Source organism: Nelusetta ayraudi, unplaced genomic scaffold (genome assembly GCF_046127955.1).
Source record: "Nelusetta ayraudi isolate G7.1 ecotype Tasmania unplaced genomic scaffold, CSIRO-AGI_Nayr_v1 ptg000063l, whole genome shotgun sequence".
NCBI lineage: Eukaryota > Metazoa > Chordata > Actinopteri > Tetraodontiformes > Monacanthidae > Nelusetta > Nelusetta ayraudi.
Window position 1 is genome coordinate 1,927,334 of NW_027466113.1, and position 14,651 is coordinate 1,941,984.

The 14,651-nt window shown below is 44.9% G+C and overlaps 1 protein-coding gene across 3 annotated transcripts in view; it reads right to left on the minus strand.

Annotated features, from left to right (window-relative positions):
• cdk14 (cyclin dependent kinase 14) overlaps nucleotides 1–14,651 on the minus strand; it is a 150,931-nt gene that overhangs the window by 43,140 nt on the left and 93,140 nt on the right. For all 3 annotated transcript variants that reach the window (XM_076041300.1, XM_076041302.1, XM_076041301.1), the window contains 3 exons: nucleotides 11,352–11,415; nucleotides 7,507–7,555; nucleotides 1,776–1,915 (listed from right to left, as the gene is read on the minus strand). In XM_076041300.1, the coding sequence (XP_075897415.1) occupies nucleotides 1,776–1,915; nucleotides 7,507–7,555; nucleotides 11,352–11,415 (253 nt within the window). The remainder of the gene's footprint in view (nucleotides 1–1,775; nucleotides 1,916–7,506; nucleotides 7,556–11,351; nucleotides 11,416–14,651) is intronic.

Genomic DNA, 14,651 nt, shown 5'->3' on the forward strand with positions numbered 1-14,651 from the left:
AGGCAGAGAGATGAGAAAGATACTGTGCGATGAAGAGGAGCTGAGGAAGAAGAAGAAACACAAAAAGAGAAGAAAAAAAAACCCCACAAAGATGGATAGAGTGACAACAGATTGGAAGGGAGGGAGGGAGAGAGAAGACGAAGGTGGAGGAGGGTCACGTTTCAAGATAATCAGAGTTTTTAGGTTGAAAAAGCGAAAAGAAGTGTGAATAATTTGCTTCGCACTTTGTGGGCGACCTCAGTTTATTACATTGAAGGGAACCACGAACGCACCGATCAAAGTGTACATTGCCCTGTTCTTCTTATGTTACACACGTGACCCTCCAGCTAGTGATGTAGTCTCGACTAGACCCCACCCAGACCGAGGTTGTTTTAGTGTTTCCTGTTTTATTCCTTTTTGTAGATTTTGAGGAAGAAACAGAGACATTAAGTGGTTGCATTTCAGATTGCAACGTCTTTCACACTCCCACCCCCTCCTGAGCTTGCCAGTGAACTATAGTGACCTGCGCAGCCAAACCTAGATACCTTGTTGGTTCATTTGAGGACGCGAGCAAACCCTAATTACCAAACGTGCTGTCAGGCAGCTGTATTGTCCACACCAGGCTTCCTTAAAAATATGTATTTTTAGGCTAATTTTCTAAAGCTAATTTCATAGCTTGCCCAAAATGTGGTTCAGATTTGATGAAAACACACACGCGAAATAAAAATGTCTCCAGGTGTGTATCCAGGTGTGGCGTGTTATCTAATCTGTGTTCAAGGCTCCCTTCTTTAACCTGTGGGGCCGAACAGCGGAGGGAAAATAACTCACGGAGATTTCTCGGTGCAAAGCAGAGATACAAGTTCACACAGAGGTGAGACCATCTCTCCGCACAAGCCGCTCACTCACCAGGCGCTCTCTCTTTGTATTTCACCTGGCTTCAAACTTAGCATGACAGCCGCTCTGCTATAAGCAGCTAAAGCCCTGACGTCACGTCTGTTCGAGCCACTCCTGCAACTCTGTGATTACACAGATCTCTGCCGAGAAAGAGAGCGCGACGGCTTCCGACGCGATACAGTGCGGCACGTGCGCTGTTCGCTTTGTGACGTGGTGAAGTGTGGAAAAACTAAACCCACTTGCTTTGTGCACACGGCCTTGCAGGTGATTTGGAGGAAGCGATTTCCAGACCTCGCAGTCTATTTATAAGCAAACTGTTCTTAGGCCAGCCCAGAGGATAGTCACTGACCCATCCTATGTTCTTCATTTAGAACATGAGCTCCTGCCCTCAGGCAGACCACATAGAGTTCCTCACTGTAAACTCAACTGTTCACAGAATTAATTCTTAAACATTGTCGCTTGAGGATCTTGTTAGCATGTGTGATGTATGGTTGGTGTATGCAAGTGTTATCGGTAATATGTGCAATACTCTGATGGAAATGTTGTCGGGATGGTTTGGCTGGTGATGCATTGCTTGTCGTCACTGTGGCTTTCAAGGCATTTACGGCGACAAATTTCCCTGAGCGGGACAATAAAGTTGATCGTACATTGTACATATATTGTATTGTATTGTTAATTAGAAGGTCCCGTTACAGAGATGTGGTCCTGGGTATATTGGGTGTATGTAGCATATATACATCTCGGTGTCATTTTTGTTTTTGCCCATGAAGCAAAACAGTCGGAAGAAAAAAAAAAAAGTAAAGGGTGACCGACCACCGCTTGGCCGCACGTGCACGTGCACGTGCACGTGCGCGTGCGTGTGCGTGTGTGTGCGAGTGGCGGTTTGCGTGGTGCGTACGTACTGTCCTGCAGCTCCCAGAGCCGTGGAGGAAGGTTGCTGAAGTATTCGTGGTTCAGTGCTGCCTGGGCCGACAGCCTGTTCTTTGGGAAGCACTGGAGGAACCTGGAGGCCAACTCCTCAGCGTGGTCCACGTAGCCCAACCTGACACACACACACACACACACACACACACACATATATGATCAGACCGAGTGATCACAGCAAGTTATTCATGTATGTATATATATATATATATATATATATATATATATATATATATATATGTATACACATGTATGTATATATATATATATGTATATGTATATGTATATATGTATATATATATACATATACATACATATATATGTGCAGTGTATTTATGTATATACCTCGACCTATGAAGTCATTGTATAAAGTGTGAAATTTCTCCGTCCAGCCATGAACAGCTTGGCCTGCCTGGACTTTCATGACCCCTCACAGAGAAAACATTTTTCTCCAGTCCGCTGAGATACCCACCACAAAGGCAACAAGCCAGTTAATGAAGCTGAAATCTCTGCTGACTCATAAGACTCATAAGAGGAAGCCGCTGCTTTAGACCTGCGAAGACCTCCCTCTCCCCTCTGCCTGCCTCAACCTCAGGCGACTGTGTCACCGCGAGCAGCGCGAGAGCGACGGCTAAGCGCCAGCATCCAAGATGGCGGTGGCGGCACGCGCGAAACATCAGCGCAAAAGTTCTTCGTGAATCCAGAGTTGCGAGCGGCTGAACTCCTGAACCTCGGCGCTGCCGCCACTGACAGCGCTGCCAGTGGGCGGAGAGATGTAAAGTAAACCGAGAGCAACAAATCCAGGCAGTAATGAGGCGTCCGCGCCATTAAATAAACATGGCGCAGCGGTTTCAGAAGCCGCTCCGCCGGCCGGCTGCTCGCTGCTCAAACTCCTCTCATGTTCCGCCGCCTTCTCATGGTCGACTCTCCAGTCAGGCAGTCTGACAGCCACTCCCAGGGCTCGCAATGGGGATCTCGACTCGACTTATCGGCGCGGAGTCGGGGTGGTGGGGGTGGGGGTTGTGCGGGAGGGATAAATCTCAGTTCATCTCATCAACGCCACTCAGCAAAAGAGGCTGAGATAAAGTTAATGAAGTCCATCAGGGCCTCTCTGGCTCGGCGCTGCGTCTCTCCACTGCAAAGTTTAAAGAGAGGAGCCCGCGCCCTCCCCCCACTACCCTCCCCCCCCACCCCACACACACCCCCACCAGCCCGTCTCGTGTGCCGCTCGCTGCGCGCTCATGGAAACCACCTCTCACATTACTGGATTAATTATGTGGTCTTTAAAGGCCCGAGTAGGTCTTTCATTTGGAAATTAATGGTGGAAATAATAATTTCGAGTCTGGGCGAATCGGGAACGCGCGAACAGCAGGAAAGGAGAGGTGGGGGGGGGGCGGTGAGGCGGGGGATGTTGGAAAGACGGGGCGCCTATGATGGAAAAACACATTGGCGGGACAGGCGGCCGTGAAACATGTGGGCGTGTTTGTCTTATGTCTGCTTTAAAACGGTTAAACGGCGGGGGGGCGGGGGGGGACACACATTAATAATCGATATCTCATCTCACCTCTGTCAAGCCAGCAAAGGAAGGCCTGCTCATATTAGCATACCAGAACATGTGAATGTGAGAATGGTGAAGCTGTCAGCTGAGGTGAGCTGCTAATGAACTGCCCGTATTGGGATCAATAAAGTTTTCTCAATGTGAGTCTGTTACCTAACGACAGTGGATGGCAAAATGCAGCAATGCACTGGATGTATTTATTTTTTTGTTTTTTTAGGTCCCATAGACCTCGAGTGTGTCCACCTACTGTGCCATTTGTAGCTAATTATACACACAGTGTATTTATTGTGATATTCTGAGGTATTGAGATATTCTGTTTCAGCTACAATACTGCGACAGAGACAAAAGCAGCTACCAGCACGTCGGCGCTTTTCCTTTCGTTTGAAAGGCCAATCACTGTCTTATTACAGTCTGACTGATCCGTCTTCTAAGACATAGCGCGGGGGAAAAAAAAGCACAGCTTCAAGCAGAACTTTAAAATAATATCTGGATTGAGCGAAGAAAACCTGAAGAGCCGGCCACGGTGAGATCTTTAAGACTGCACGATAATAAGGCATGCAAGGGAGGGAAAGCAATATGTGTGGAATCATAATGTGTTACAAATGCCTTCGAGCCCTCAGTGTACACCTCCCCTCCCCCCAGATATCAGACTATAGATGTTTCTAGATACTCCTGGTATAGCTTCCTTGGTGAAAGGCAGAGTTCACAGAGAGGTGAGGCCATCTCCCTGCACAAAACTGCTCACCCGCAGCACTTTGCTCTTTGTGTTTCACCTGGCACCACATTAAGCGCGCCAGCTTACGGATAGATAAAGTCCTGACGTCACAGTACCTCCCAGCCACTCGAGGCGACTGTGGAATCTCTCATCACGCATGTGTTTCACTGGGGGGGTGGGAATTAATTCGAAGCGTCTTCCTGGGATTCGCTTCCCCTGCTGGCAGAAAGGGGAATGGCGGCTTCAGTCGCCGCTGTATTGAAGGTGAACTCGAGCGAATGTGTGAAATGACTTTCCGCACATGTTAAAAAAAGAAAAGAAAGAAAAACTACTGCAGCTCAGACGGAGCCGCGGTTCCTTGACTTAAATCCAAACTGTTGTCAGGGTTCAGGTTATAACGGCTACAGTTCAAAAAACCTGAACATCGCTCGACGTTCGTGTTTCAGTGAAGTTAAACTCTTATACCAGATGTCAGATTTACCCTGCAGCAGTGGAAGGCTTCCAGGAAATGTTTTTTAATAAAGGCCCCCTAAGAGCCGCTGTTGTTTTAACAAAAATTATATGTCCCGGTTTAACTTTGGACCTCTGGGTAACATAAAGTCATGATAAAGCAGAACAGGTTTGTTTTTGCATAGTTTCATGATCTCCTGCAACAATGGCATGCTATAAAGCCCCCCCTCCCCCGCCGCCCACCCCTCACCCACAACCCATCAAAAAAATAATAATAATGCAACGCAAAAGGCAGCCCGCCATCTGTTTTCCATCAAAAGTGACCTTTTAAAAATGAAAATGGATAAACAAGACATTTCTGGGGGAATAAGAGCTGAACTTGCAACTGCAAAACACCAACCCAGTGATCCCAGAACAGATTGTCTTCAGTGACTACATACAAGACAAGAGAGGCAAAGAAAGCGTCTGATTAGATTTTTTTCCGCCCAATTCATCCTGCTGAGCTAAAGCGATTCGCAAGTCTTGAACGTTTTTGAAAGTTTGCATGATTTTCTCCAAATAGGTTGAAATGAAATCCTTCAGTAAATCCCCTCCCCAAAAAAGCAAATCAGCTGGGGCAGCGTGTTGCCGAATGTAGTTTGACTTAAGCTCTCTGCAGGAACAGATGTGCGTCAAGCCACCTGGCTTGTGAGCTCACTGGCCCTTTGCTTTTTTTTATTTTTTATTTTTTTAATTTTTACAGGAGGGCGGCGCAGTTGCGCATTCCTTCCTGCTACTGCTGTCAAGCCGAGGTGAGTGAATAATCGCGCTTTACGCAGTCACATTGATAACATCTCCGCGAACCATCACATCGCAGATCCAGGTGACGACGCGGAGGAACATTCCTCCTTCAGAGGTGCGCGGCGCGATGCTTTTTTTTGTGGCGTTCTAGCGGAAACCACAGCGAACGCCAGCTGGAGGCGGTAGAGAGGGCGCGGCTGCCGCGACCCATCGAGCAAAGCCTTTGTCGGGAGCAGGAGCCCACCAGCCACTGTTTTGGAACTGAAATCTCCATGTTTTCTTTTCTTTTTTTTTCTTTTTTTTTGGAGTTGGGGGGGCGAGGGGGGAGGGCATCTGATGAAAGCTTCTGCATGACGGAGTCATCCGGCGATGAGGGTGTTGAAAAAGTTCAACATGGATGTGTAAGTGGCCAACAGGCCTTAGCAAGCAAGCTGTGAGGAGGTGTGGGGTCGGGTGGAACATGAAGGTCGACCTGGTGAATCTTAGAACAAACCTGAGCTTACACGTGTGTGCGTGTTCAGACAGATGTATGAGTCTACACACACACACACACACACACACACACACACACATATATATATACATATATACTATATATGTGTAGATATTAATATATATATATATATATATATACATATATACAGTGTATATACACGTATATATATATATATATATATATAAATATGTGTGTGTGTGTGTGTGTGTGTGTGTGTATATATATATATGTATATATATATATATATATATATATACATATATACATATATACATATATATATATATACACATATATATAAATACAATTTGAACTCGCTTTGCTAATAAGTTCAAGTATATCAGTTCCAGACTGAGAAGGAAATCGTGTAACCAAGACAAGCCAAACTATGAAATTGCCGTGTTTACCAAACAGAATATGTGTGCACTGTTGCGTGCTGAGAACGGATTTGCTGAACAGTCCGACCTCTCAAGCTTCTGGCACGATAGAGTTGTACAAAGTAAGGCATATTTTATAATGCGCAAAGTAAATAGCGATACTCTTAAAAAGCTCATCCTGTGATAGCCGTGAAAGAAAATAACCTGGAACCTCGAAGCTATGATAGTCATCCACTATTGACATTTTCCCAGCTGAGGGGAGGAAATGAGGAGGCCGGAGTCGATACAAGAGAGCAACAGAGGGCGAGCCAACACTGAGGGGCTGAAACCAAGTGGGTGTTTAAGTTCATATCAGCCACATCGCTCCCTGGCTGTGGATAAAAGGCAGCGGAGGGGAAGTGATGGTCATTAACATTCCACCACACTTTTTTTTTTTTCCTTCCCATTTTTGATTTCCTCCCGGACAGAAGCAGAAGTGCAGCAGAGGGACAGCTGGGAGGGAGAGCCTTTTTTTTTTTTTTTTTTTTTTCTTTTTTTAAATTTACAATATCCAACAGTCAAAACATCACACAGAAAACACACTGAGTATAACAGGTCAGAGGAGAAATATTATGTTGGATTTTGTGGTAAACTGTCCCTCTAACTGACATTGCAAAAACTAGTTTGGCATGGAAACCGGGATGTCCGTCTCCAAAAGAAAATGGAAGTTTGTTCTATTGTTAAACCCCCAAAACATAATCAAAACTCAAATGGAATGGAAGGCACCACTCCTCATGACCTTGACCATGCTGATTCCGACAGGGGTGAGATTCCTGGCACGCCAAGGTCAGTAATTATGTGGTGTATTTGATTCTTTGGAGGGGGGGGGCGAGAATACAAGCTCAGCAGATTCCTGGGAGATTCTGCCAGGATTAGGGACACCGGTAACCTTTGTAATTATGAAGAATCACAGGAGGAAGCCAGGTATTAGCCGCGCGCTTCGGCTAGCGGAGGGGACTCGATCGCTGAAGCAGCTATACTTTGTGATTCCAGCAGATTAAAACAGCTGGGTTTTTTTTTTTGTTTGTTTTTTTTACACTAATCTCCAGCGCGTTGCTGCTGCTTTCAGATTCCCCAGTGGAAAAGAGACGTCGCTAGTGCGAGCGCCACTCAAGGACGAGTGCCTCGGGGGCCAAGAGGGGGCACACATCTGGGCGGGTAAAGCGCCAAGCCACCACATCCTTTATCCTGCCGTGCAGCACACTGTGAGCATCTGTTGACTCCAAACACATGGGGACAACACGGGGGGATGTATGCAAATCCTAAAATATATATATCTGAATCCTTGACTTACTTATTCCAGGCTTGTCTGAGCTTCTTAGCGCTGTACACTGTGAAGCGGTCTGTGAAGGAAAGACAACAAAGATTTCAGTTAGCAAATTTCCATTCGCTGTGTTGGGCTGCAGAATTTCACACGTATCCATATTGCCTCTAACTTATTTTTTTTTAAATATACAGCGTTTCCACAATGCATGTCTCTGCCAAACAGATTCAACTTTTTGGCAGCTGCAACAAAACAGACCAAGGGTGTAAATCAGATTAAAGGTAATATTTTAATTTGTTTCAAAACTAGGTTAGAGCTGATTGTGATTTTGTAAGCAAAGCAACTGTTAAACTTTAACATTTTTTTAATTTTTTTTTTAACTATGTAGCCCTGCCAAAATGCGGAGCCACACTAAATTGCCATAATTTTGCTGGTTGAGATTGGTGAGTCAGTCCCTCCATTTTTCCACAGCTATGTTTATAATGCTTGGAGAGAGAGGCATCTGTAGCGCGTCCTTGATCTCTGTCAACACTGCCATGTGGACACAGTCAGATTGGGCTGCACACTAACAGGCAACCGCACCAGCAGTCGCTGCAGCCACCCAACAAGCTAGGCTGCCTCCCGCGCTGCCAGCCTAATCCTTGCAGCCATCAACCCAGCAGCCTTTCATTTTTGGCCTTCAGCCTGCCAGCTACGCCTGTCCAGCCCGCTGCCGAGGATGACCGAGACTGGCTACAGCTTCCTGGGTCTGAGGAGGCAAGGCTGGCAACCACAAAATCAAGAAATAGACTCGGCTCTTACTATTCCTGTTACACCTCATGCTAAGTTTAAGGTCACCAAAAAGTCCCCAGTCCCGCTCACTGTTTGTGTTGCAATGCTTACGGTCATTGTAACGGAGTGGCTGTAAGCAATACTTTAGCATTGGCGCTCATAGAGATAAAACTGCGTGAAATTCAGAAAAAAACAAACAAATAAACTGGTGCCTCTACTTCCAATCAACGCTTCGTGAAATGTATTCTTTTTCTATTCTTGGTCACATATGACGGCATATTAATGGCAGATAATACGTTCCATATTTTAGACAACAAGGCAGAAAAGTTCAATACCGTTCTAAAAAATTCCGCAGTTGCGTTGCATCTTCTTGCTTTGTAAGACTATTCAACAACTGATTTGCATATTCAAAAGGCAATTTTTTTTTTTACATGAAGATTGCATTGTCTGTTTGAAGTTCTCCAATGCTTAACATAAAGAAAAGTAGAGAAACTAAGAAAAAAAAGTGGTGATATGTCACTAATATAACATCAGTGCTCAAGTATACTGCAGTCAAGTCCCAAATCTACACCGCACTGACACACCAATTCTCATTCCTATAATAATATGATAAGAGAAAAACAGTCACGTGCTAAAAAGGAGAAACCTGGCACGTAACAATAGGCAAAGACGGCCTGGGGTCACAGTGACATACGAGGGGGATTGAGCCAAAAAAATAAATAAATAAATAAAAATACGTGGAACATTCTATAACCGCAAAATGTGAAAAGTAAGTGTTGCAAGCCGCAGTGCCGAGTCTGCAATCCCAGTCTGAAAGACATACCACAAAGGTTGGGATAAAGAAAAAAATAACTGACTGGAAAGTACTGTGCACGTAGACGCAGGGAGAATGTGATGAATCAGAAGATTCGCTGTGTTTTTTGAAAAAGGAAGAAAAAAAGGGAAAATGTATTCAAGCAACTCGTTTGGGAGGGAGGGCAAAGCGAGAGGAGGACATCTGCAGGAAGGTTTCTCCGGGCTGGAGCAATAATGCCCTCTGCTGGCCACTGCCACGTCTGCACTGACTGGATTCCGGAGACGTCAGAAACTGCCTTTTCTTTTGTTTTTTGTTTAGGCAAGACACATAAAGCCATTGCCATATAGAAAAGCAAATGACGTAGAAGAAATGTGTATTTTTGCTGTAACGTTGAAATAAAAACTTGTAAAACATCAAAAAAAAAATTGACACAGCTGAACATTTAAGTTTTAATTAAGTTTTTTTTTTCATTTAAAATAAATTGACATTGTTTAATTCTTCAACAGCCTGTGACATCAGTGCACGGGAAGTGGTGATGGATGGGTGGGGGGGATGACAAATTAACATCATTTTAATGAAATCATTAATTAACTTTTCATGCTGGTCCGGTGCTAAACTGCTATGTGACTTTTGCCCAGTTATAGGTTTGATAAGCGCCACTTCCCTACACAATCCCTGTACTGAAGCATCAATTATAGGGGGGAAAAAAGAAAAAAAAGAAGAAATTACATTATGGTGACTATTTTCTCACGGGGGAAAAAAAAATCCTATATAAATAATTGACTAGACTGACCTTATCACATTCATTGATTCAAGTCATGACGTCGCGCATGCCTTGCAAATTAACAACTCACTATCCCTGAGCTTTCTTTTTTTTTTTTACGCACGTCAAGTACGCCCTCGTGTGGTGGATTTTGACGTGCGCGTCTTTATGAACGCTCCCCATGTGTTTGTTAAAAGGCGCAGACGCCCCACGAACAGCCGCAGCGCTCGGGGGATGGAACCAGGCGAGGCGAAGCCGCCCGGACGTGTGTTTGTGTGCGGGCGCGTGTGTGTGTATTTGTGGCTCAGACAGCTGCACAGCTGTTCAACGCGGTGTGTTGTCTCCATGGCCACAGGACAAGAGGCTACATTTGTACGTGGCGTATGCGGGACAGCAGCGGGAGCCGCCCGACTCGGTCCCTAATTGGTCACGGGAGAAGGGCGGCAGGAGCGCGGTGCCTGTGATGCCGCCCTGCCCCGTATCGGCACTTTAACCCCCTTTATGTCCGTCTCGGCCTGTCCCCTCTCCTGTACTCCGGCTCGTTTCCCCTCCCCTTCTACGAGCTAACACTAATCTGCATTCTCTCTGTTCATGTTCCCTGTAAAAAGCCCTAATGAGCTCCCAGAGGGCGCTGCTGCCACCCCATCTACCGCTCGTCTTCCTCCTGCAGCTGCATAATGGAGCTCAACGATCTCGAGGCTCCCTTGGACAAAGCTAGCATAGCACTAGCCTAAATGGCAGACACGAAGCACCGGTGGTTTTAAATCCAAAATTACGGCAAGTTTATTTTTAGTATGGCAACATTACACACTCCAAAAACTGTCGAGTTAAAAAAAGGAATAAGTTTTCTACATTAATGGTACAAAATGGTGGCCATATTTACTAAGCCTCCCACGTGGGCATTAACCGTCCGAGCTAACCCATCAAAGCGAGCGCAAACCCTCTGAGAGCTGCTGTGTGTCCAGGATAAATCAATTGGACACCAGCTGACAGATGAAGACAACATTTATTATTCTAGCTGAATTTTCCACCTCTTTTTTTCTTAGCTAGCTTTAAATTCTGGCTCAAGATATTGATATCAGAAGACTTGCTCCTTATTCCTCAAAATATGGGGGTGGATATGCTGTTGACATTAATAAGGTGATTTACCTGTCAGGAATACATTTGTTTGATTGCTTAGCACATGACAGTGATACATAGTATTGCCTGATTTGTGCAGTAGTTTTCACAAGGTGGTATCAGGGTAAAGGAAACACCAGAGTTGGTCATGGGAGGTTCTACATTGATCATCTAGTTTACACTCAATGATTGACACTTAAGCAAAAATGTTGCTATCAACATTTAATCCTGAGATAGTGGATTGCTATCTTGATATCTATATTTTACAAACAGCACTGTGGACTCCATGCAAGTATTTTTAATAGTTTAAAACTGAGTTATGGTTTAATGAACGCTTCACATTCATAATTAAATAATTCATAGTAAGTTAGCAAACATTGAAATGAGAACTGTTAAACAATAATAACAACAACAAAAATGTCTCACCTGGTTTAAAGTGAGGCAAAGTGTGAACCCCAGGCCAGGTGTCCTCAGATGGGGTGCCAAGGACCTGACATACATAAACACAAGAAGGGAGGAGAAGAGTTAAAGTCAACTTCACACACAAACTCAAACCTTCATTTCCACACAGCCACTACGATTACCTCACACACTCATTCAACTTCTCTGCTGGGATTAATAATGTTTTTTCTGATTCTGAAAATAAACATGTCATGATTCTGTAACAGTCATTTTAACAAAACACTGTTGAAAAACTGAATGGGAAAGGGGGGCGGGGAAGCTGCTCTTCACTGTAAAACATGGTGGAACTTGCATCATAAAGGCATCCCCGCAGCGCAGCAACATCTTTTTATGGAGGGGCTGAATGGATTCTCACGCACACCCAGGCCTGGTGGACGATGACAAAATCCAGAGCAGCGGACATGCCTGCTGCATGATCCATCACAGCAGAGCAGCATAATAGTTTCCAGATTGTCCCGCCGTCTCTTGATCCGCAGCACACTCCAGCAGTCGAGGAACTGCTCGGGGAGTCTCTGCGGCCGGTTACCGTGCAACACATACAAAACACTGTGCCGACGACGGGCTGTGAAATCATTCGAATTCATCAGTTTCAGATGGCAACAGCTGGCGTGGCAGACGCACAAAGAAAACACCCGATGAAAGGGGGATGGGGGGCGGTGAAATCACAGGGTGTGTTTTTGGGTCCACTGCAATGTCACTGCCCGGATACAGCTCCCACGTTAGGAATTACAGAAATGAAACGGTTAAATCAGCATGACGAAATGTTTAATGAAAAGGGACCCCAGTGCGGCAGTGAGGCTGAACTCGACCACGAATAGTCACAGACGGTGCAGTACCAAAACAGGACACTGAGTGGCAGTAAAGCATCGTAAGCAATGATTTCAGTGACGAGTCTCGAGAGCAACGTTTGACAAGTTTTACTCTTCATTTCATTTTCAATATCCAATGATTTATACCTCTCCCTTTAAAAGTTATTGTAGGGCTCAGTGGAGACAACATACATCCCAGCTCTAAGCTAGCCACAGTAGGCAGTGAGTGAGCCAATAGTTTACACTGTTACTGTACATTGTGTTGTTCCTGTTTTTGTCCCGAGTGAATATTTTACTGATTTCTGATTGTTCTCTCATGGCGTATAAACAGACTGTAGTTTTGCCCCCTATTTATTTTGGAGCTATTTGCAATGATGTCCATCCTGAAAGTTTATTCGCCCCAAAAAAAAGTTAGTCATGTGCTCACTATTGAGCCTCACAATGGTTAACACTGAAACAACTCATCCAACCAGGTGTTTTTTATGCCCCTCCATGCTACCACGCTACCATGAAGATCTGGTTTTACTTTACAGGATAATAAAACATCACCATTTTCTACAGGGGGCTCTATTGGCATGTAGCCAACAGTTTTCCAACATTAAGCACTTTAGCTACTAAGTAAGTAAACAGTCATACAGAGTGTTTGGCTTAAATAAACACGACTTTAACAGATCTCAAAACTAAACATGGCTAACGTTATGTCCTTTGAGTCATCCGTTAATAGTTTCTGTCAGAGTGCATAGCACTCAAAGTGTAATGACAAAAATAATTTCACCATACGCGAGCGCACACACCTGGTCAACTTCCCTCCACGACCTGCAGGGGCAACTATTTGCATTTAGATGTAACTTGTCATTCCGGAAAACAGTATTCAAAATCGCAAGGGTTTTTAGAAGAACTGCTGAGACAAGGTTTTGTGATTAAGTAATTCCATTCGTTAAGATTGTTTGCAAGCTTGCTGGATGCTCTAGCATGAAGAATAAAATCTGAAAGCTATCCTGCAACACATCTCTTGGCTTCCTGCATTTTTCGTCGAATTAAAGGAACGCAGAGTCACTCTGTGCCTGCATGTTGTTTTTTGTTTTTTTCCCCCCATCTTTTAAAACTCAGCCACCAACACACAAGGGAAAAGAGGAGGGGGGGGGGGGGGGCTGTTAAATAACTGTCTGGGGTGAAATCGATTTCAATGACCTACTTAGGATTACTGATGACTGAGAGTTATTCAGGAGTCCACAAGAGCATTTTAGGATAATAGCAGGGTTCTGAGAGTCTGATGCAGACAGGGCCGGCCAGGGTGAGTTATAGGGGCAGAGAAGGAAAAAGGTTGTGGGAGCATCTCAGGGGTGAGGAGAGGGGAATGAGCAGATTTGTCAGTGGATCCCAGCCAGGTCCGCCGAGCTGAAGCCTGCTTGCATTATTGATGGGGAGGTTCACCGACCTTTGAAGCGTTGGAATGGGAATTCTGGATGGAGGATGGCTTTGCCGATGGGAGTAGGTGTCCAAGTGCTCATGAGGAAATATGGAGTGGGAGTGTAAAACCTGCTGACGATAACCGATTTGCTCAGTTTTGTTCCCTTTTCGTCGATGAAAGTCGTTTTTTTTATATATTTTTTTTACACCTTTTAGTTCTGTAGACGAAAAGGTGTAGACTCGGTTTGATTGGGGACTCGATTTCATTGGGGATGTAACGTTAAGCTGGTTTGCTTTCACATTGCTATTTTTCGAACTAACCAATCCTTTTGAATAACATATTCCGCTCCTTAGCTGCTGTAAAATACTAAAGGAGAAGACAAACAATGAGCTAACCACAAATTAAACCATGAACTACAAAAAAAAAAAAACAACTCACTGGTCTTTTGGTGAATCCAGGGCAACCTATTACACAAGCATTTGTTTATTGTGTTTTCCCAAACGTCATTTCCTGCATTGGTTTCACCTGAAGTCGAGCGAACGCCTATCAATTTAGGCGGACACATGAAAAAACTTTATTCTTTTACAGTATGTTTTAAATTGTGCTGAGTGAATTCGAATGACTTCAGCGAACGGCAATGACACCGAAGCCCGAGCGCAGCGCAGGTGCAATGGTGGAAATGCAAAACAATCTGCTGAACGACAGGGTGATATATTGGGGTGTGGCCGGAGTGTGTTGAGACAGCGAGACCCTCTGCTGCAGAGGAATTCCTCAGAGGTCATGGGTCGTGACCCAAAGATGCGCATGATATTCTTCTATTCTGACGACCCCCCGCGCTCCCCAAAAGCCCCCACATCCCACACCGGCTTTAGTTACCGACCACCCAGGCAGCCAGGAACGGACCATCTGACCTTTACACAGAGGCCCCTCATTATGATGAAGATGACGAAGAGACAAAAGTGAGTTTAAAGGGATCGTTGGAGATAAAGCTTGTGGGTCAGCCTCACTTGACACGTGACAAATGAATGTGATGAACTTGACTTA